Here is a 24,660-nt window from a genome sequence, read left to right on the forward strand (position 1 = left end):
TTTTCTATTAGCTTTATCAACTTTTGGCATAAATAACGATTTACGTATATAATTGTCGGATACAAAATCTTAAGTTTGAATCTTGACTCTATAACTTACCTTCAATTTTTTAATTAAAATGTTTTATAGATAACAATTATTTAACAATACAGGTTGTCCCCCCCCCCCCCCCCCTAATTTTAAAAGATCCTGTAATTTATATGTACGTACATCCTATTATATTATAAGATAGACCCATTAAAATTAATTTCTTTTACCCCCAAAAAGTCTTTCTTTTTAGTTTTTGCCACCCCCCATACTCTTTTGGCATTAAGATATTATAAACAGCCAAAAACCGTGTCGAAATGGAAGGGGCATTCTAGCAATTCTGTACCACAAGATTTCTATATAAGGACCATAATCATGTGCAACTCATAACAACAACATAAACTTGTCCAACAAAAACTCTCCTCCGATCCCTCTCTTCACAGCCTTTCGATCACTTGAAGAAGAAGGTAAAATGGTTTGCAACTGCCATGCATATATATTAATTTCCATTGTTCTTGGCTTGAACTTCAATCATTTTTCTATATATTTCTTCATATTATGATCATGACCCTTCTGAAACTCTAAATTAATTAAGGATCTCTAACTAATAATTACAACACTTGATTGCTCTTAATTTTGTTTGTGAAACTAATTTTGACTTTCATGGTCAATTTGTCACTGCTAGCTGCAGGTATAATATTGTGAAGAAGAATGTGGAAGCTGAAGCTTTCTGAAGGCAATGATCACTCGTGGGTTAAGAGCGTGAATAATCACATTGGAAGACAATACTGGGAGTTCGACCCGAATCTTGGAACACCCGAAGAGCGAGCTCAAGTGGAGAAAGCCCGTGATGGGTTTAAGAAGAATAGGTTTCAAGCCAAACAAAGTTCTGATCTCTTAATGAGACTTCAGGTCAAACCTAGCTATATATATCTTAACTAATAATTAAGCTTTTTTTTTTTATTATTTATCCTATAATTATCTTACAATAATGACGTGATAGTCACAACTAATCTGGCCTTTAAAAAGAAATCAATGATTTGGTTAGGACTGCAACATGAACATTGCATTACTTTCCAGAAAACAATTTTCATTTTCATTATTTAAACCTGTCCTAAGATTTATATTCATGAATATATATATAGTTTGCAAAGGACAATCCATGTGAGATAATGCTGCCTGAGGTGAAAGTTAAAAGTGGAGGAGAAATAACCGAGGGAGCAGTGGCAACGGTATTGAGAAGGGCGTTGAGATTCTATTCAACTCTGCAGGCTGAAGATGGGTTCTGGCCTGGTGACTATGCTGGACCATTGTTTCTCCTGCCTGGCTTGGTAATACTAACCTCTATTATATTCATCACTAGTTCCCCTCTTTAATCCTAATTAGCTAAAACTTAGTTAATATATATTTTACGGTAAAAAATTAATTTTGTTGTTTTTAACGGTAATACTTTTATCTTACTTTGCTAATGCGACATGATCAGCTGATTGATAGTACCACATCAACTGAAATAAAAAGCGTACGTGATTTCTATTTTCTAATGGTGTCATGCCATTTAAAATTTTAAAGAGAAATGTTATATGCATGCTATACACTTTTTTTTATCCCACTTTATTTGCTTGTGTAACACTGCCAATCGGTCATATTGTTAGAATAAAACCACCACCCTTTATTAAAAGGAAGAAAGCTGCCAATTTGCCCAAAAATATATATTTATTCATCAAAAGGATATACCAAATAAATATTAAATCCCTTGGGTATGCAACTTGACCTGAAATTCCCTTTTGAAGATTATATATGCAACATAAAAATCAAAAGGACATGTTTGGAAAATTACCATGTTTTTAATTTTCTGAAAAAGGCTTTTAATTTGAGATGAATGTCTTCATCATTTCTCATACTTCAAAATGACCCTGTTTCTTTTTCTTTTTGTCTCTATCCAGAAGCTTCGAGGGGCCAACTGATCGAACAAACCATGATCAGATTCTCATTATAAAGAGGACAAATTAGTTTTTTACTAATACATACTTTTAGACGCATGTCAGGTTAATAAACTGGGTTAAGAGAAATTTCTTCATTATACAGTTTGAAGAAAAACTTAATTTATCCTTATAGAGAACCCAAGCTTTCATTTTAACGGAACGTGATATGTACATCAAAGTTTTAAGGAATATCATTTGAAATAGAGAAAAGTTATTTTATGATCAAAATTTTATTCTGTAGCATCTAACGTACGTTGTACATGTTGTAATATGGTAAATATGTACGTTGACATGTGATCATTTTAAAATTTAAATAACATAACAGCATGTACACCGTTATATGTAATAAAATAAAAGATCTAGTAATGCTAAAAAAACACTTTTTTATCTCAAAATACAAGCATGCATGACAATCTCAATTAACTCTTAGATCAGTCATTGTTAAAATAAAAAAAAAATAAAAAAAATCAAAGGGTAGTCTTAACTGACACGTCAGTATTATTGAATAATTGTGACTAAAAACATGATTTGTACTTTGTAGCATTATTCAGAAACATGTTGTATACCTCCTGGCCTTTTCATTCGTTAATGGTCCCCCTCCCCAAAACCTTGGAATTGTCCGAATAAGATGTGCTAGCATATGGATCAAGTTAATGTCATAATCATATTACTTAGTCATTTGATATAATAAAGGTGTACTATGATCCACATTATTACCCTCCAAAACATTAAATATGTACAAAAATAAAATTTTGTAGAAAGCAACTTTACATTTAACTGTGGCTTAATTAATTGCGCCCACATTATTGCTGGTCCATGTTGATCGATGATTCTATATATTATATATGCCTTTTTGGCTCTGCAATATTGTTTCCCTCCACGCCTTATTTGTTTATTCTTTTGCTTAATTTTTTCATCTTTTCGATGTTTGAAACCGTAATTATTATTATTATTTTTACCTCCATTTTCAATATATATATATATATTTCTTCTTCTTCTTTGAAGTATTTGAACAGTGTCAGACATGTTGTGTGCAAATTAAAGGAGTCTGTCACGTTGACTTTTTAATGACAATCTTTTCAAGACATGCACGTAAACATATATATATATATATTTTGGTGGGTAAATTCCCTGCATATACCAAATCTTCAAATCCAGTAGTACTACTACTTGCTTAGTGACAAAGATTTCAAATCTAATTAAGGTTGTCATATATAATATCCAACAGATCGACTCATTGTGATCGAATGTATAATATTATTGTCTAACCCAATCATATTACGTCGTAGGTGATCGGCTTATCTGTAACGGGGGCCCTCAATACAATCTTTTCCCTTGAGCATCGACATGAGATTTGCCGCTATCTGTATAACCATCAGGTTTATATATATATATATATTTGTCTCTTTCAATTGTTTCTACGTACCATTTTACATCATTTTCTCTTTTATATTCTCTTTTCAAAAAAAAAAAAACAAAAATATTAACAAATAACCCAAAACATTAAACACTCAAAACAACTACTTTAATTTCATATTTATGGCACATCAAAACAGTACATACTTCTTCAAACAAAAACCAAAAGAGTAACGCTAGCTAGAAATCACGATTTTATCCCACAACTATTTAACAATGTTGACGTATTATAAGTTTTAATCTGATAAATCACCACTTATCCTAAAAACTTAAGTTTATAGGAAGATTGAAGTAAATTTAATCATTTAATTAATACTTTGATACTCTCATTCACGTGTGAGCTCAAACTCCCTTTTAATATGTAAGGTCCAATATGTAGAACATTTAATCAAAACACGGGTGAATTGTAGAGTCAAGATTCGAATTCACCATGACCTTTAGCTCTGATATATAGCATGTTAAATATATTGAAGAATAAAGTATAAAAGAGAGAGGAAAAAAAAAAAAGCGTAAAGAGAGTTTATGGCTACATCTTCACTATTGAGTGCATGTATAAAACAATATTACAAGGGAACAATGCAATTTAACCCCCCAAACTACCACAATTTCTCCGGATGGCTTTTTAAACTACCAAAGCTTGCACTCTAGCCCCCAAACTACCAAAACCTTTGAAAAATGTCAATTTTGGCAAAATATCCCCATAATACTCTTGCCATGTGTCATTTTTTAATTAAAAAATTCAAAAAAAAATTAAAAACTAAAAACTAAAAAAAAAAAAATTAATATTTTTTATTTTTTATTTAAAAAAAAAATATTGCAATCGACCAGAGGACTTACTGCTTCTTTCCGACATCGTTGTTGGGCATGATGCATGCTTGCAACTTGGCAAACTCGTCCCTGCCTCTCCGAACGCGGATATGGCTAATTTTCTATCCTTCGATGTTTATGATATTGATCTTTCGAATGTTATTAATGATTCCAATCTGAATTTTATTTTGTTACAAACGACGAGCAAATTTATCATCGTTGTGAAAGACCTTGATCGGTTTCTGACGGAAATTTTTTTTGAATTTTTTAATTGAAAATTGACACGTGACAGGGGTAATATGGGGATATTTTGCCAAAATGTGCATTTTTCAAAGGTTTTGGTGGTTTGGGGGGCCATCTGGAGAAAAAAGTGATAGTTTGGAGGCTAAATTATATTTTTCTCATATTACAAAGACCTCTATTTATAAAAAGACTATGACTGATGAACAAGTAAAATTAGAATATAACACGAAAAATATAAAATATAATAACAGAGAATTTAAAATAGTCTAACGTAACCGATTCTTGATTTTTTTTTTTCAACAATGACTGATACAAGGACACCGATATTTTAGCATTAGGAAACTGGCTAGTATATCTTGCATAACCTTTTAGCTATCTCGACCTAGCTTCTTTTGTATTTAAATTAAGCTGTGATATATATTTTCTTCGGGGAAGATTAAGAATGACTTTAATTGTATGTCTCCGGCGGCCGGCATGCTGCAGAATAGAGATGGAGGGTGGGGATTACATATAGAAGGGCCTAGCACAATGTTCTCCACAGGTCTCTGCTATGTCACCTTAAGATTGCTAGGAGAAGCAATGGATGGTGGGGATGGTGCCATGGAGAAGGCAAGGGAATGGATTCTTCATCGTGGCGGCGTCACCTCCATTCCATCATGGGGGAAGATGTGGCTTTCAGTTAAGTATATATAAATCTTTATGGCTAAAAATCAAATTAAAAAAAAAAAAAAAAAACTCTTTTATTATTTTTCTTTTTCCCAGTTCCTCTAATTATGTCTTAAACTATGCACAAATTTCAAAATTCGGGATGGCCCGGCCCCCTGGTTCTGTTTTTAATTATATCAAAGCATGCATTAATTTAGCGAGTGGTCCTAAGTATGGCTGATAAACCCCATGTCATTACATTTGTTGTATATATATGTACACATAGAGATAAATATTTATATTATATCATCATTGATTCATTATTGGTATTTTCGTGACTATAATTGTCGTTGTTGTCAATTTTTTTTTATTTGAACATTTTTCAATGGGTTATAGAGTGGTCCTCAACGTGTCTACATATATACATATATATATATTTGATACAAATCTTCATAATCATGATTATGTAAGTGATTACATCAGTTAAATTAATTACTATCTCTATTGTTGGCCGGTGTGGTCATTATCAAAATTAACACCAATAATATTGAAATTATAATCAATCTTGGAAAACTTTGATTTGTGTAGGTACTCGGAGTCTACGAGTGGAGTGGCAACAATCCACTTCCTCCTGAAATATGGCTTCTCCCTTACTTTCTTCCCATACACCCAGGTTCTTCATTTTATTTTATTTTATTTTTTTTCTTGAATTTTTATATGGGCCACTTTTTACTTTTTATATTTTTAATGGGCCATGTTCTTTTTCTTCTTTTCAATTTAAACTTACACATGCATATAAGATCAATATATGCACTTTAATTCAGGAATTAGACTAACCAAAATACCAAATTAAAATCAAAATTTCTTGCCTCTGGCCACAAAATAATTAGAAAAAAAAAAAAAAAGAAGAACAAAATCAGAATTAGAGAAAGAAAGACGAAGAAAAATATGTAGTACAAAAGAAAAGACAGAAAATGACAAATGTTTCTTTCAAAGTGGGTTAGAAATTTAGAATATACTTTTACATGTGTTTTTAGATACGTGATTCTTATATGTATTTTTAATAGAATATATAATTTTTAAAAATATATATAAAAAATTACAGTAAGAAAAATAAAAAAAATAAAAAAAAAATGGAGAATAAAGAGAGGAAGAGATAACGTGTATGGCAACACATGCAGGACGAATGTGGTGTCACTGTCGGATGGTATATCTGCCCATGTCTTATTTGTATGGGAGAAGATACGTGGGTCCAATCAACAACATTATTCTATCTCTCAGAAAAGAGCTCTATACCCTCCCATATCATCAAATTAATTGGGACCAGACTAGAAATCTGTGTGCCAAGGTACGTCTTTTTATTTTTTTTATTATTTTTCAAGAATTTATCTTTCATATTTTTATGCTTTCGAATCCTTTTTATTCAACTACCTGGATTTCAATTTTGTTAGATTAGTTTCTAATCACTCTTTTTTCTTTTCTATTCGACTTATTATAATATTAGTTAAATGATTAAATTCATTTTATTTTTTTTATATATCAATTTAAGCTCTTCAAATAATTAGTGATCTAACGTAGTGTTGAAATTAATATCCTAATTATGTGTGAACTTTGTCTCCGTAAATAGTACTTTATTAATCAAATGATTAAATTCAAACTTTCGTATCAACTCAAGCTATTAACATAATCGGTAATTTAACACTACCAACTTTATTAATCAAAATATCTTAAATCCTTCTCTCTTAATTGTTAAAAAAAAAAAAAAAAAAAAAGGGAAAAGGCAATGCTAGCACTCCACAAAAATAATTTTTAAATAATTGAAGCAACAAAAGTTTTATAATGGGAGAGTATCAATATTATTGGGAAGAGAACCAGGACCAGGGAGGCTATGGCCCTCGATTATTCAAAAAATTATGAACTATGCAAAATTATTAATGATTTTTTTTTTTTTAACAAATTATTAATTATTAATGATTTGAATGAACTAACTAAAAAGTTATGGGCTAATCCCAAGGCCCGTCTCTAGTTTCGTCTATGATCAATATCAATATTGATTAAAGATTAATATCATTGAAGGACAAAAAAAAAAAATTATACCCCATCCAATGAATCCTTTCAACCGAAGTCAAAATGGTCAAATACTTGAAATGAAGTAAAAGATGCACTTATAACCAATAGTATTGGGAGTTTAGATGCACTTAAGAGAGTCAAAGTCGTCGTGTATACATTTTCAATAATATCTTTCAAACATATAATAATAATAATAATGTGATTGGTCCAATTGATATCAAATCCAGCAGAATCTGAATAAGCTGATTTAAATATGGTTATTATAAATAATAACCATTAAAGAAATTCATAAAATCTTCTATCTCTTTAACGTTTTAAAATCAGTTTGATATGCAGGCCGGATGTTGAGGCGTGGTCAGGTAGGCCTGAGATTGAAATATTCTTAATTAGACATTTTTTTATGTACCCAAAAATAGCATGACCTACCAAAAAAAAAAAAATGAAGGAATTTTTTATGATCTATATATTTTCAAATAATTAGTGGTTAGTGGTGGTTTGGATTGTGATTGAAGCTTCTCAACTTGAAAATAAAATGTCCCTCCAAATAAATAAAATAAAATAAAATAAAATAATTAGTGGTTAGTTAGTATGACCTACTCATGTGCTAGTCAGAGTTGTCATGTGGCCAAAAAAAAAAAAAAAAAAAAAAAAAAAAAAAACGTAGGTTAAGAAACATAATTATAACCAAAACGTTGCGTTTGGCAGGAGGACCTGTACAGCCCACATCCCAAGATACAAGACATGTTGTGGGATGGTCTTCACAAGGTTGTGGAACCTCTTCTTGGGCGATGGCCTTTCTCAAAGCTAAGGCAGAAGGCTCTTGACACTGTGATGAAGCACATCCACTATGAAGATCAAAACACTCGCTATCTCTGCCTTGGCCCTGTTAATAAGGTATATATAGTCTTTCTTTTTCCACCCAAAAAAAAAAAAAAAATAGGTACCAGTATAACTCCAATTACTTGATAACACGTGTATACCAATTGTAGGTGTAGCATTACTCTTCTCCCTTATGATTTGAGTCCTTAATTTCTTTGTTTTTAGTTCGTTTAGTCATTCTACGTGGCATTGCTAAGTTAGTCAAAATAAAATTTAATTATTTAGTGGTTGGCATGGTAAGTGCGACACGTAGACTGCCACATCGATTTCCGCTAAAGCTAATCTTAAGCTTCAACTCCTTTTGCTAATTTGTAGTTTTGATACTTTCAAATAAACTAATTAATTATGTAAGGGGTATTAAGGCGGACGATTATTATTTAACAAGGCAATTATTTATAAACAACATCAAATATTCAGGCAGCCAATTTCAAGCAAAGAAATTTGGAGAGGTACTATTAAACTTGTACGTGTAATTAAATATAATTAATTAAAAGTTAATATCAGCTTAATTAGTTTTGAAGCAAAACATACTCATCTATGAACACGTACGTACAGGTACTGAACATGATCTGTTGTTGGGTGGAGGATCCAAATTCAGAGGCTTATAGGTGTCACCTTGCAAGAATCAAAGATTATCTATGGGTGGCTGAAGATGGAATGAAAATGCAGGTTCTAATTAATTAATTCCTTTAATTATGACAATGTAAACTTACTTTTTCTCCATTTCTTTAGCTAATTTGGCACCACAAAAACTAAAGTTTGTGTGATAATTTCAACTAATTAAGGTTGAAGATAAAGAAAAGATTTTCCGTGGCATTTCAAAAACTAATTGTTCTTTAATTACTAAGTGAAAACTAAGTTTTATAATTGATTTTAAAGAGCTCTAATTATAACTTAACTAGTCCTTTTAAATCGATAGTATAGACGTGAATAAAACTTTTCATGCTGTCGTTACATTTTCTTTTTTCTTTTTGCTTTAATTTTGTGTGAGTTTGACTGAGGTCATATGACATAATGTAAATGTTTCAATGACAGGGATATAATGGTTCTCAAGTATGGGATGCCACATTTGCTGTTCAAGCAATCATGGCTACCAACCTCGTCGATGAATATGGTTCAATGCTAAGAAAGGCAAACAATTTTATCAAAAACTCACAAGTAATGCATTCTACCTCAAAATTTTAAACATATATATATATATATAATCGATCACAAAAAGGAATTATCCATTTTGAAATTCTTATTCTTATTTTTGGCTTCAAGTATTAATAATTTTCAAATTTCAATTGGGTTCGGGTATGAAGGTTAGGATAGAGAGCTCAGGCGATCTTAATTACTGGTATCGCCATATTTCAAAGGGTGGATGGCCTTTCTCAACTCCAGACAACAGTTGGATTGTATCAGATTGTACATCTGAAAGTTTGAAGGTAATCTCGTCTTAAATATGACAAAATCTATGGTGATTCTTAGTTGGCACGTACACATAATGAATGTGACAAAGTTTTTTTTTCAAATGGGATAAAATAAAATTCTTTTAATACAGTTTATTAAATTAATATATGTTTTTAAAGCATAAGATTTCATATATATTTTTTTATGTAAACTCATATATGTCATTAGAACACGTGATTCTCACTTATATTATAAAAAAATATATGTGAAAATTAATTAAGATTATATTTATCTGTTTATCTGCATAATTTGTTGCTGCATGACTATCTATCGTTGTTAACAGGCAGCACTCTTGTTATCAAGAATGCCACCTGACATTGTGGGAGAAGCGATAGCAACAGATCAACTATACGACGCCGTTAATCTAATTTTATCACTACAGGTACAACTTTATTATGTTCTCTCTTTTCAGGTACGTACGGTACTAAATGAATATCAACGTACCCTAAAGCAAGTCGAGCCCTTATATTATATTTTTTATTTTATTTTTTAACATGAAAGAAGCAAAATATATAATTAATTAACCGTATTTTTTCAATATAGTCTATTAAACTGACGTACGTATGTGAGAATTATATGCATCTTAAACGTACATATCAGTGCAATAGACTGAGTTGGAACTCGGAAGAATTTCACACGGATCTCTAATATCGGAATAGAATCCTCTCCATTTCATTTAATAAAATGCATTAAATGAAAGGTCGAGATTTAAAGTTAATGTATCTAATGGTGTATATGATGTCAATATTAACACGTCTTTTAAAAATTTAAATAATATAAAATTATGTACACTATTAGATGCATCAACTTTAAATCTTGATCATAAAATAAATAATATCTATTTCATTTAAAATAGAGAGAATCATATTCCCTCTATATCAATGCTTTAGCATATTAATAGTTCTGAATATGAATCTATTGGTCCTTGACAATACAGAACAGCAATGGTGGATTTGCTTCATATGAGCTCACAAGATCCTATCCGTGGTTGGAGGTAACACATTAATTCTTTGCTTTCCAATTTGGCTTGTAAAGATGAACATGACACAAAAGCTAACACATATATGATGGCGATTCTTTCACAGATTATCAACCCGGCGGAAACGTTTGGAGATATTATTATTGATTATCAGTAAGATCAAGTACTATGCCTACAATTTACTTAATTAGGACTTATCATGGATCCGTTTTGGCCTGCGATTTTAAAGGTTAAAAGTGTAATTTTAAACACAATCGTAAAAAGTGTATCGTTTGAAATGACGTTTTAAAAAAATTGATGTTTTAAAATGTAAAAAATTGTGACGCCCCAACATCGCCTGGTTATGAGAACAAGGATGTTCTTATATATATATATATATATATACATATATAAGCCCCCTAAACAACCGGCCGTTTTGGAAGTAGCCCCCAAACAACCAAAACCCTTGGATTCTAGCCTCCCAAACTACCAAAACGTTTCAAAAATATTCATTTTGTCGAAATAGGCCTATAATACCATTGCCACGTGTCATTTTTCAATTAAAAATTAAAATAAATTAAAAAATTAAATATATATATATATATATATATATAGCCAACCCCATATTTTTTTAAAAAAAAGGTTTTTTAGTTTTTTAATTTTTAATTTTTTTTTAATTTTTTAATTGAAAAATGACACATGATAGAGGTATTATAGGCATATTTTGATAAAATTGGTAATTTTGGGGATCAGAGTCTAAGAGTTGGTAGTTTGGGGGCTACTTCCAAAACGGTTAGTAGTTTGAACGGCTAAAATGTAATTTTCCCATACATGTATGTGTGTGTTCACACCTTTCTTGATACAACATGTTTTAAAAATGTACGTAATGGTCATGAACCTATCAGAACTTTGCAGTTTAGCGTGTTTATGCGAAAGTAGTATCAGGATGGGTGATCTCCTCAGCATTCAATTTCAGGAAAGCCAAAAGCGGACAATATTGTGTCATACGTTAAGAGTGGGCCGTTGCAAAAACTAATTTGCGCTTTCAAATTATAAGCAAGGAGTTTTTAAAAACACACTATTTTAAAGGCGAAATTACAATTTTAAAAGATAAATCACGATTTTATTAAACATTTAACTTTGATTTTAAAAATCGCATATTAAAATTGTTATTTCTAAATTGTACGTTTTAAAACTGCAAATTTAAACAGACCCTAATCAAGTTCATAGTTATGGTTGTTATGAACATGCAAGGTGGTGTTTTAACCCCCCATAATGCAGGTATGTGGAGTGCACTTCAGCAGCGATTGAGGGCCTTAAATCATTCATGAGACAGTATCCTGGACATCGGAGGAAAGAAATAGAAGCATGCATCGAAAAGGCAATTAATTTCATTGAGAGCATACAACTGGCTGATGGCTCTTGGTTTGTTTTCTCCTTTCAACTATATATTAACCCACGTTTAATTACCTTATATATATTGCCAAATATTTGTCCAGACGGGTGGAGGTGGAAAAAAGAAGGGAAATTGTTATAATAAATAAATAAATAAAACAGAAATAATTATTTCTTTTCATGTCAAGGGTTTCAAGATAACAGTCAAAATTATTACTTATTTTAAAAGTTTAAACTAATAAAAAATGATGAATTTAACAATTTAATTAATAATTGAACATTCTTCAATTTGAACTAATTTATTCAGACACTTCAATCAGTTACTCTGATGTAGGACGAAAAGGAAAATAACATAAAATAAAAATAAATCTTGCGTTAGTTTAGAGTCTCATCAAAATAACGATGACTGGCCTTAGTAGAGTCTCACCACCAAAAGAGAAGAGGAACCATGCCTTCAAAAAACAAATGTCTTTTGTTCATAAATCATAATCTGTCTATTACAATAGAACATTATGCTTAAATAGGCTCATAGACTAAACATTAACCCTAACACTAATGTGACTAACTTTGGGCCAAGCCCATTATTGAATTACAAATAACTTAAACTAATATGATTGACTTTGGGCCAAGCCTATTATTGAATTACAAATAACTTAAACTTTGGGTCAAGCCCATAATTAAATTCAAATAAAACTAAATAACCAATTTATTCTTGTCCCATTCTGCATCATGCCGTACTATTGTAGTTAATTAACAAAATAGTTTGGAAAACAGGTATGGGTCTTGGGGAGTTTGCTACACCTATGCAACATGGTTTGGAATAAAGGGACTGGTGGCTGGTGGTAAGGCATACCAAAACAGCCACAGCATTAGAAAAGCATGCCATTTCTTACTCTCCAAACAGCTTCCCTCTGGCGGTTGGGGAGAGAGCTACCTTTCATGCCAAGATAAGGTAATTAATTAACCACCATTTCAATTAAGGATCCACGTTAATTAGGCTAGTCTTTCTTTTTAAGTTTCTCATTTATATTTTGACAACTTTTTTAAACCCCTATTTTTTCTTGGATTTTTGGACCAATAGTTAATCCAATGATTCTAAAAAATAATTTTTAAAAATTAGATAATAATGATAAAAAAAAAAAAAAAAAAAAAAAAAAAAGATTATAATTGTTTCAAAAATAAGAACATTAAAAATTAGATTATGTATATATGGCTCATAATTTTTGTAACTATATACATCAAATGTACGTGTGAATAGGTATACAAAAATCTGGAAGGGAACAAAGCACACATAGTAAATACTGGGTGGGGTTTGTTAGCTCTTATTGAAGCTGGCCAGGTATGGTAAAAATTAATATTATGTAAGCTTACTTTATAGTAATTCATTTAATTCCAACCCCTCATTTATTGTATTATTCTTTTGTTACCAATCTGATGGACTAGGCCCAGCGAGACCTGACCCCATTGCATCGTGCGGCAAAGGTGTTGATTAATTCACAAATGGAAAATGGAGATTTCCCTCAACAGGTATATTTATACAAAGAAGAGGGAGGGGGAGGGGGAGGGGGAGGGGGTGGGGATTCGGTCCAGATCATTACAGCAATGCTAAAAACAAATTCAAATGGTAGCTTGAGTGACGGCTGATGTGGCAGAACCACCCAATGACACCCTCAAAGAGTGGTTCGAGGGTGGTTGGTTTGGGGTGGTCGAACCATTTCTTTAACTACGTGATGGTTTGGCCACCATTTTTTTTTTTAAAAACATTGTTGTCGCGATCTGGTTTGTTCATTTGATGTATTGCACCAAATCCAAATCAGGAGAGCTTTTTTAAGCAACCGGATTCTAACTAGAAGCTGGTTTAGTTATCAAAGCATTTTATAGTTAGTTGGATTAGGATTCCTTACAATTTTAAAATTACTGATCGAATTCAGGACATTTCTTGCATTGAACTGCTTGAAAAATGCTACATATTAAAAAGATAGTATGTTACCGAGGCTGTCAAAAATCCCTTCCATAAAGCTTCTTTTTCACTTTTGAAAAAACGTTTATTCTTCATAAAACTAAAAGACAACTTTTAGCTCAAAACTTTTTTATAACATAGAGAGCAAAAACCTGATAAAAATATATTCAATTCTCATCAATAACATGCCACCCTTTTAGTATATGACACTTTTTAAGTTGTTCGATGCAAAAAACGCCATGAATTCCGTAATTTTAGAAACTACAATTTTTATTTTTTTTGAAAATATTCAAAAAAAAATTGTAGGAAATCTTTATCTTAGTTAATACATAATTTAGAAGTTCATGAACTGGGTGAAATGCTAATTGAGATGCATTATTAATTTATTTATTTATTTATTTTGAATCTATAGGAAATCATAGGAGTTTTCAACAAGAGCTGCATGATCAGTTATTCAGCCTATAGAAATATCTTTCCCATATGGGCCCTTGGAGAGTATCGCAATCGTGTATTGCTGACTTCAAGGAAGCAGTGAAGGTATACATCGAAGTGAAGAAAGCATGCACCATGTCTGTATGTGAAAATGCTTGTTTGAAAAGTACGATGAATTTCAGTTTTTGGTTTTTGTCTTGGTCTTTCTTCTTTCACCCCTTTTGCTTGGATGTGTTGATTTTTTTTTTTTTTGGATGAATTGCATGTCTTAATTCTCCTTATGTACAATATAATGCTTAATGAAACTTATATTTAAAATTGTTGAATAATAAAAAAAAAAAATGATCTACATTTAGAGAAGGATCCGAATCACACCCACGATGCTATTGAGCCAAATCCGAACAGTCAATATTCGGCTCTATTCGGCTCGATTACGACTCTAATTAATAATGAGACATCTACAATTAAAAATCAATCATAGGGAAACAAGATTCTGATTTGTGACACATGACAATATTTGCATTAATGATTTCCTCTCTAGGAAGCAAGCAATGCATGCAATATCCACGTCTTTCCAAGCCCTACTACAACGACGTATGGCCTCCATCAATCTTCCTCCTTCATGTCGGGCCAACCTAGCCTTCCAGTTTCGGAAGTTTCAAGCACTCTGTCTCTATCCATCAAAGCCTAGAGGACTCCTCCCTTATCTCTCAACATCGGGCTTTTTTCTTTCTTTGGTGCCAATTTTCTGGTGACCAAACCTCACCGGCCTTAGCGGCCTAGCCATGAATGAAAGCTAACCGTAAGATTAAAACTTTTCCGGAGGCATTTATTTTTGAAGAGTGTTACTGATGGAACTACGTACAAGGATGAACAGAAATATTAATATGCTAGAAATATTAAATTACGGGTAAAAAAAGCCCACAAAACTATAGAAATATAAAATGAAAAGCGGAATAAATAAAATAAAAACAAGGATTTTAATTACATGGTTTGGTACGGTCTATGATTTACGTCCACAAGATAAGTCCAACGGGTTACATTATGCTTTTATTCCTTGATGTGTGTACAATACAAAAGGCTATATTTATGAGGAAATGATTGTTGTATAATTTTTGTACAACTCCAACAATTTTCTTTTTAAACTAACTATTGGATCTGTTTTTTTACATGTGAGTCATATATATCCAATGATTAATTTTGAAAAAAATTGTTGGAGTTGTACATAAGTTGTAAACGTATCATATCTCCTCTATTTATAAAGCTTACAGATGAAATATATTCCTATTCAAATCCCTTAATTAATTAAGGTCTCTAAATTCAAGGTAATCTAATATTTATCAAAGACAATATCATTTCTCATAAAATCCATAACTTCAAGGTAATCCAAATATATATACTCTAACATCCCTCCTCAAACGCAAGATACAAGGATTCTAGAAGCTTGAGTTTGCAATAAGTTCTTCTTCCTTTGAAGATGACAACGATCGACAATGGTCGATGGCGATGACAAGAGGTGGTCGGCGACGGTGATTGGTGATGCGCCTTAAATTTCAATAGACTAACTATGAGCTAAAATCAAAGCCAACTATGAGCTAAAAAGGGTATGGGTTTTAAACAATTAATATCACAAATGCCAAAAAAGTTGGCCAACTATAGGCCAAAATTAGAGCTAACTATGGGCTGAAATTAGCCTGAGTTTTAAACAATACCACAAAAGCAAAAACAAATGCGCCAATTATAACTATATAAAAAAATAAAAAATAAAAAAAAAAAAACGGCTTTTTGAGCCATTTTTGTTAAAGTGGCTCAAATTAGAGTCGTTTCAATAAAAGCGGCTCTAATTTGTTAAAAGGGCTCTAATTAATTTTGGAGCCGTTTTGGTAAAAATGGCTCTAATTTGAGTCGTTTTTTCTAAAACGGCTTCGATTAGAGCTGTTTTCGTTACATCAGGTCAAATTAGTTTAAGCCGTTTTAACAAAAGCGGCTCTAATTAGAGGCGTTTTGTTAAAACGGCTCACTTTGAGCCACTTTTCGAAAACGGCTCTAATTTGAGCTGTTTTAACAAAATGGTTCGAAATGGAGTCGTTTTGATCAAAACGGCTCTAATTGCAGCCGTTTAAACAAAAAAAAAAAACAAAAAAAAAAAAAGGAAGAAAAAAGTTCTCCCATTGATCGTACCACGATTGATCACATGATCGTACCACGTTCTATCACTTAGATCGTACCCCGATCGATCACATTGATCATACCACGAACGATCACATAGATCGTACCACAATCAATCAAAGATCGTACCCCAATCGATCACATTGATCGTACTACGAACGATCAATCGTACTATGATCGATCACATGATCGTACAACGTTCCATCACATAGATCATACCATGACCGATCACATTGATCGTACCATGATCGATCATAAATCGTACCACAATCAAACACATAGATCATACCACGATCGATCACACTTAGATCCTACCACGATTGATCACATAAATCGTACCACGATCGATCACACATGATCGTACCACTATCGATCACACATGATCGTACAACGACCTATCACATAGATCGTACCACGATCTATCACACATGATCGTACCACGATCCATCACATTGATCGTACCATGATCCATCACACTAATCGTATCACGATCCATCACATTTGGTTTGTTTATTTAAGTTTTTTTTTTTTTGGTAATTACCTTTTTGCCCCATGAACTACGGCCTGTATCATTTTGCCCTCACGAACTTCCACTTCTACCAAAAAAGAGCATCAAACTACCATCTTTACATACTTTGGCCCCTTCCGTCAATCTAATTCATGCAAAGACTTAAATGCCCTAACTCAATTTCAAAAATGACCTAAATACCCTTATCTTAAAAAAAAAAAAAAAAAAAACTAAAGAAAAAGGGGGTGGCCGCAGCCACCCCCTGAGGTTGCCGGGTGGCCTGGGAGCCACCCCTAAAGGTGGCTTCGACCACCTCTGGGGTGGATGTGCGGCCACGCCTTAGGCCGGGGTGGGCCACGAGCCACCTCTGGGGGTGGTTCGCGCGCCACCCTCTTAGGTTTTTTTTTTTTTTTTTTTTTTTAAAAAAAAAATAATTTTAATATTTTTTATTAATTACTGTAAAGGGCATTTTGGTCTTTAAATCAAAATTAATGATAAAAAATGGCATATTCCATCCAAGTTAACGGGATTCCCTGACAAAAGGGGCCAAAGTATGTAAAGATGGTAGTTTGATGCTCTTTTTAGGATGAAGTGGTAATTCGTGGGGGTAAAATGACACAGGCCGGTAGTTCATTGGGGGAAAAGGTAATTACCCTTTTTTTTATATATAATTTTCAGTTTTTTTTTAAACAAATTTTTTTTTTTCCTTTTTTCTTTAATTTTTTTAATTTGTTTTTTAAAAAATATTTTTTATGTGTACTTTTCCTTATAATTACTATATTTAATTAGCTAGTATACTATGTGCTTAGTTATAAAAAAATAATTAAAAATAAAAGGGATAAATATATTTTAGCCCTCCAAACTACCACCCTTTCTCCGGATGGCCCCCCAAACTACCACTTTCTGATTTGTTGGCCTCATCCGTTCATTTATGCCTTCAATTCTAAACAGAAATTCGAAAATACCCCTCATACACTTTGAAATTCCCAAGGTTAAGGGAGGGGTATTTTCGGGTTTTAGCCAATTCTGTTAGAATTGACGGCATAAATAGACGGATGGTGCCAAAAAATTAGAAAGTAGTAGTTTGGGGGGCCATAATCTAAGCATTGGTAGTTTTGGGGGCCATCCGGAGAAATGGTGGTAGTTTGGGGGGCTAAAATATATTTAACCCAAAATAAAAATAAGTGATTGGAGCCGTTTTGGAACAAAACGGCTCGAGTTGGAGCCGTTTTCTTTTAAAACGGCTCAAGTTAGAGCCGTTGTTCAAAAACAGCTCCATTTGGAGCCGCTTTGGAACACGGCTCTAAATTTGGGCGGGACACGACGTGTCCCGCTCGCATAGCCAAAAAAAAAATTTCAACTTTTTGAATTCTAAATTATTTTTTTCCCTTTCACTCACCCATAAAATATCTAGATCTCTTTCTTTACTCTCTCTCTATCTGATCGTCACTCTCATGTCTCCATAACTCTCCATCATCTTCATTTCTCCCTTTCTTTCTTCTTTCATTTTCTTCTTCTCCTTTCTCTCTCTCTCTCTCTCTCTCTCTCTCTCTCCGATCACTGTCTACGTGGGTCTCTTGAGACCCACGTACTGGGACCCTTGAGGCTCAATCGTGGGTCTCGAGTTTTGAAATTTTGATTTTGAAAAAAATGCATGTTGCTCATTTTTTTTTATGGTTTTCCCATTTTTTGACTATGTAACTCCTGGATCTCCTGCTAACTGTGCTGGATCTGTCTAGGTGATATTGTGATTGAATTTGATGGAAGCCTGTTGAAAGCATCAATGAGGTATTTGTTGTTCTGTTTAGTTTTCTGTTTTGGTGCTTTATTGTTGCAGTATTAGGTGTTTCTGTTGTAAAGGTTTTGGTGTTTTGTGTTGTCTACTGCTTTGTTGTTGCAGTAATGTGATAGAATATTTTTTCTCTTGATTGTGATTCATCTAGCCATGGTTGCAGCAGACCATATTCATTCATAAAAAATAAAAAAATAATAAAAATAAAAATTTATTTCTTTTTGTTTTCTTTAGGCTGTGAATTGTGTTTGAGATATGGTTATAATTTGTTTGGTTGTTCGGAAAATAGAGAAAAGAAAAGAATACATGGTGGATTTTAGTTTTCTAGGTAACCAAACGCTGTTCTGCATGTCCTTTTTTTTTTTTAATTTAGAGTCGGCTCAATTTTATTTTTTTTGTTATTTATTTAGAGCCATTTTAGGGTCCTTAAAACGGCTCTAATTTTTGAACCGGTTTTCTAAAGCGGCTCTAACTATTTTGAGCCGCTTTTAAAAAGCGGCTCTAACCGTTTTGAGCCGCTTTTTCTAACCATTTTGAACCGCTTTAAAAAGCAGTTCTAACTGTTTTGAGCATCTTTTATAAAAACGGCTTGAATAGTTTAGAGCCGCTTTTCTAAAACTGTTCTAACCGGTTAAAGCTATTTTTATAAAAGCAGTTCAATTTAGAGTTGTTTTAGGTAAAAATGGCTCAATTCGGGTCTTTAATACTTGATATGTTGACCCGTTCTCAAAATGTTTCAAAAAAAGGGCTCAAATTGTTTAGAGCATTAAAACGGCTCTAAAAAAAGGGCTCTAAAATATGGGCAAAAATATGAACTAAGGGTTAAATATATTTTAGCCCCCCAAACTACCACCCTTTCTCCGGATGGCCCCCCAAACTACCAATGCTTAGATTCTGGCCCCCCAAACTACCACTTTCTGATTTTTTGGCCCCAGCCGTCTATTTATACCGTCAATTCTAACAGAAATTTGCCAAAAACCCGAAAATACTCATTCCTTCCGTAGGAATTTCATAGTGTATGAGGGGTATTTTCGAATTTCTGTTTAAAATTAACGACATAAATGGACGGATGGGGCCAAAAAATCAGAAAGTGGTAGTCTGGGGGGTCAGAATCTAAGCATTAGTAGTTTGGAGGGCCATCCGGAGAAAGGGTGGTAGTTTAGGGGGCTAAAATATATTTATCCCATAAACTAACTATAAGCTGAAATAAGAGTTGACTATGAGCTGAAATTGGCAACTTTGCCTCGTTTGAGGTATATATATATATATATATATATTAAATTTGAAATATATTTTTTTCTCAGTTTCTTTCCCTTTTTTTTTTTTTCCTTTTTGATTTTTTTTTAAATTTTTTTACCTTTTTTTTTTAGTACACAAATTTTGACTGCTCACATGCCTTTTACCATGCATACAAATCAGACTTTTCCTTAGCGAGAAATGCTAGAGCTCCTTCTAATGTCCTTCTATACCGACATGTCACCTTTTTTTTTTAATAAAAACAAGAGAGAGAAATTAAGTTGTAGTTTTTTTTTATTATTAAAAGCAATGTGTCATGTCAACATAGAAGGACCCTAAAAAACACTAGAAAAAATTCTAGCATTTCTCTTTCCTTAACTATCCAAGCAAAAGGAAGACTCTTGAACCTCGAAGAACCCATTTATATATGTCTTCTGTGAGATGGAGGCGACTATAGCGGCACTTGCGATGAAGGCAGCGACTGTGACGGTGAGGAACAACAATTTGGAGCGAGATCAACCCAAGCAAGTGGTCGTGGCGAGTTTGGCGCCGGACTGGTGGGCTCTCCGGTGTCTGGAGATTGACTACTCCTCTAATGGTTGTTACCGTTGTTGAGACTCTTACAATGGCTATTGTTGGAGTTGAATCCCTTAGATTTCTTCCAAAGGAAGCAAACTGCACGTCACACGGAAAGGTGAGAACTTTTCTTAAGGATGACCAAACTAAATACGGAGAAAAAACCTTGGACCCATTCTCATCTTTGAGTGAATAAAAATCAACAAACTATATATTAATAAGTGAGGTTTTGTACAATTAGACAAAGAGAAGCATAATAAAATAAAGAAAACAGTGATAGAGGAAAAAAAAAAAAAAAAAACAAAGGATCTAGAATAGAAATGACAGAAGCGTGAAAAGGCGGAATAAATAGAACAATAATTTTACGTGTTCGATTTATGATCTACGTCCACATGATAAAGCCCAAATGGCTACAATGACTGGTTTTGGAGTGGGGGTAATTCGGCCATCCTCTTTTTTTTTTTTTACATTGTTGTCACGATCTGGATTGTTCATTTGATATATTGCACCAAATCCAAATCATGAGAGGTTTTTTAAGCAACTAGATTTTAACTAGAAGGTTTAGTTATCGAAGCACTTAATAGTTTGTTGGATCAGAATTCCTTGCAATTTTAAAATTACAGAATTCAAGTCGTTTTTGGCATTGAACGGCTTGAAAAATGCTACATATAAAAAGACAGTATGTTACCAAGGCCATCAAAAATCGCTTCCATAAAACTCTCTTTCACTTTTGAAAAAATGCTTATTTTTCATAAAACTAAAAGACAAATTTTGACTCAAAACTTTTTTATAATATGGAGAGCAAAAACCTGATAAAAATATATTCAATTCTCATTGGTAACATGTCACCCTTTTAATATGACACTTTTCAAGTTGTTCGATATATGCAAAAAACGTCATGAATTCCGTAGTTTTAGAAACTACAATTTTTTTTTTAAAAATTATTCAAAAAATTGTAAGAGATCTTTATCTTAGTTAATGTATGTTATATACATAATTTAGAAGCTCATGAACTGGGTGAAATGCTAATTGGGATGCATTATTAATTTATTTATTTATTTTAGAGGAATGCTAGACATTCAAACACTTTTTTTCAATTTGATGTGTCACAATCTCATGAGATTTATCATTTTGAAAAGTGTGTCACAATCTCATAGAATTGTGACACGTAAAATTAAAACTATTTTGAATCTATAGGAAATCATGAGAGTTTTCAACAAGAGCTGCATGATCAGTTATTCAGCCTATAGAAATATCTTTCCCATATGGGCCCTTGGAGAGTATCGCAATCGTACGTGTATTGCTGTCTTCAAGAAAGCAGTGAATGTATACATCAAAGTGAAGAAAGCATGCACCATGTCTGTATGTGAAAATGCTTGTCTCGAAAAGGATGATGAATTTCAGTTTTTGGTTTTTGTCTTGGTCTTTCTTCTTTCAGTACCCCTTTTAATTGCTTGGATGTGTTCATTTTTTTTTATTTTATTTTTTTATGAATTGGATATGTTAATTCTCCATATGTATAATTGATAATGTTTAATGAAACTTACAATTAAAATTGTTTAATTAAAAAAAAAAAAAAAAAAAAAAAAAAAAAAAAAGGATCGACATTTAGAAAAGGATCCAAATCACACTCAGGATGCTGTTGAGCCAAATCTGAATAGTCAATATTTAACTCGACTGAACTCGATTACGACTCTAATAATGGAAAATCTGCAATTAAAAATCAATCACAGTGAAATAAGATTGTGACACTTGACAATATTTGCATTAATGATTTCCTGTTTTGGAAGCAAGCAATGCATGCAATAACCACATCTTTCCAAGCCCTGCTACAACGTACGTGTGGCCTCGATCAGTCTTCCTCTTTCATGTCGGGCCAACCTATCAGTTTCGGAAGTTTCATGTACTCGATCTGTCTCTATCCTTCAAAGCCATGAAGATTCTTCCCTTATCTCTCAACATCAGGCTTTTTTTTTTTTTTTCTTTGTTGCCAATTTTCTGGTGACCAAACCTCACCGGCCGGCCTAGCCATGAATGAAAGCTAACCGTAAGATTAAAACTTTTCCTGAAGGCATTTATTTTTGAAGATTGTTACTGATGGAACTACGACGATGAACAGAAATATTAATACACTAACTATAAGTCAAAATCAAAGCTAATTATGAGCTAAAAAGGGTATGGGTTCTAAATAAAGGAAAATATTCTTCGCACAACACAAGACATATGGGTGAGATCCATGTGAGTAGGACCCACCACATGGGTCATACTCCATGTGTCTTGTGTTGTGCATAACTGTTGTGCACCAATCACTTCTCTTTAAACAATTAGAAAAGTGATCATTCATGTACAACTCATATTGCACAACTATTACACAATCAAGATACATGGGTGGAACTCATTCATATGGGTCTCACCTAATGTGTCTTGGGGTTATGGGATAATTGCGCACGGGTTGTAATTTTATCATTTATCAAACAATTAATATCACAAATGCCAGAAAAAGTTGGCCAACTATGGGCCAAAATTAGAGTTAACTATGAGTTGAAATTAACCTGTGTTTTAAACAATATTACAAAGGCAAAAATAAAATGGGCAAACTATTGGCCAAAATATGAGCTAACAATGGGCTAAAATGAGAGTCGACTATGGGCTGAAATTGGCAACTTTGCCTCTTTTTGTGTGTGTGTGTATATATATATATATATATATATTCTCAGTTTCCTTTTTTTTTTTTTTTCGATTTTCCTTTTCTTTTCTTTTTTTTTTAAAAAAAATTCCCTTTTTTTCTTAGTACACAAATTTTGACTGCTCACACACCTTTTAGTCTTTTACCATGCATACAAACCAGACTTTTCCTTATCAAGCAATTTTAGAGCCCCTTCTAATGTTTTTACGGGGTCCTTCTATGCTGACATGTCACCCTGTTTTTTTTAATAAAAACAGGAGAAAAAAAATTAGGCAGTAGTTTTTTTTTTTTTATTAAAAACAAAATATCATGTCAACATAGAAAGACAGTAGAGGTAGTTCTAACATTTCTCTTTCCTTATCTATCCAAACAAAATGAAGACTCTTGAACAATGAAGAACTCATATATGTACGTCTTCTATGAGATGGACGCAACTGCTGCAGCGCTTGCAATGAAGGAAGCGACTGTGACAGTAAGGAACAACAATTTGGAGCGAAATCAGCCCGAGCAAGTGGTGGCGGCGAGTTTAGTGCTGGACTGGTGGGCTCTCCGGCAACTGGAGGTTTACTGCTCCTCCAATGGATGTTACCGTTGTTGAGACTCTTACGATGGCTATGGTTGAAGACGTACTGGAGTTGGATCCCTTGGAAGAAGCAAACTACACGTCACAGGGAAATGTGAGAGCTTTATTTGTTAATGATGACCCAACTAAATACGGAGAAAACCGTCCCTCGGACCCATTCTCATCTTTGTAGTCCCAGTGAATAAAAATCAAAAGACTATATATTAATGAGTGAGGTTGTGTACAATTAGACAAAGAGAAGAGAAAATAAAGAAAATAGCAATGGAGAAAAAAAAACCCGAAGGAAATAGAATAGAGATGACATAAGCGTGAAAAGGCGGAATAATTAGAATAAGAATTTTACTTGATTTGATCTATGATCTACGTCCACGTGATAAAGTCCAAGGGCTACGATGGCTGGTTTGGGAGTGGGGATAGTTTGGCCATTCTCTTTTCTTTTTCTTTTTCTTTTTTATATTGTTGTCATGGTCTAGACTGTTCATTTAATTTGATGTATTGCACCAAATCTAAATCATAAGAGGTTTTTTAAGCAAGCAGATTCTGACTAAAAGGTTTAGTTATCAAAGCACCTAATAGTTAGTTGGATCAGGATTCCTTACAATTTTAAAATTACTGAATTCAAGTCATTTCTTGCATTGAACGTCTTAAAAATACTACATATTAAAAAGATAGTATGTTACCGAGGCCGTCAAAAATCCATTCCATAAAACTATTTTTCACTTTTGAAAAAATGTTTATTCTTCATAAAACTGAAAAAAACAACTTTTGGCTCAAAACTTTTTTATAATATAGAGAACAAAAACCTGATAAAAATATAATCAATTCTCATCAGTAACATGCCACC

At 32.8% G+C, this 24,660-nt stretch overlaps 1 protein-coding gene across 1 annotated transcript; it reads left to right on the forward strand.

The window, feature by feature from the left end:
• The first annotated feature begins 429 nt into the window (after positions 1 to 429).
• On the forward strand, positions 430 to 14,545 carry LOC133865867 (cycloartenol synthase 2-like). Its single transcript, XM_062302374.1, has 19 exons — positions 430 to 494; positions 719 to 939; positions 1,173 to 1,358; positions 3,299 to 3,388; positions 4,959 to 5,153; positions 5,709 to 5,793; positions 6,302 to 6,468; positions 7,896 to 8,084; positions 8,625 to 8,738; positions 9,105 to 9,227; positions 9,374 to 9,496; positions 9,805 to 9,903; positions 10,459 to 10,515; positions 10,607 to 10,653; positions 11,761 to 11,904; positions 12,649 to 12,826; positions 13,133 to 13,213; positions 13,318 to 13,401; positions 14,247 to 14,545. Exons 2-19 carry the CDS (start codon positions 739 to 741, stop codon positions 14,367 to 14,369), a joined length of 2,286 nt encoding a protein of 761 aa, XP_062158358.1. The 5' UTR covers positions 430 to 494; positions 719 to 738; the 3' UTR covers positions 14,370 to 14,545.
• The last annotated feature ends 10,115 nt before the right edge of the window (positions 14,546 to 24,660 follow it).

This window comes from Alnus glutinosa, chromosome 4, assembly GCF_958979055.1.
Source record: "Alnus glutinosa chromosome 4, dhAlnGlut1.1, whole genome shotgun sequence".
Taxonomy (NCBI): Eukaryota; Viridiplantae; Streptophyta; class Magnoliopsida; order Fagales; family Betulaceae; genus Alnus; species Alnus glutinosa.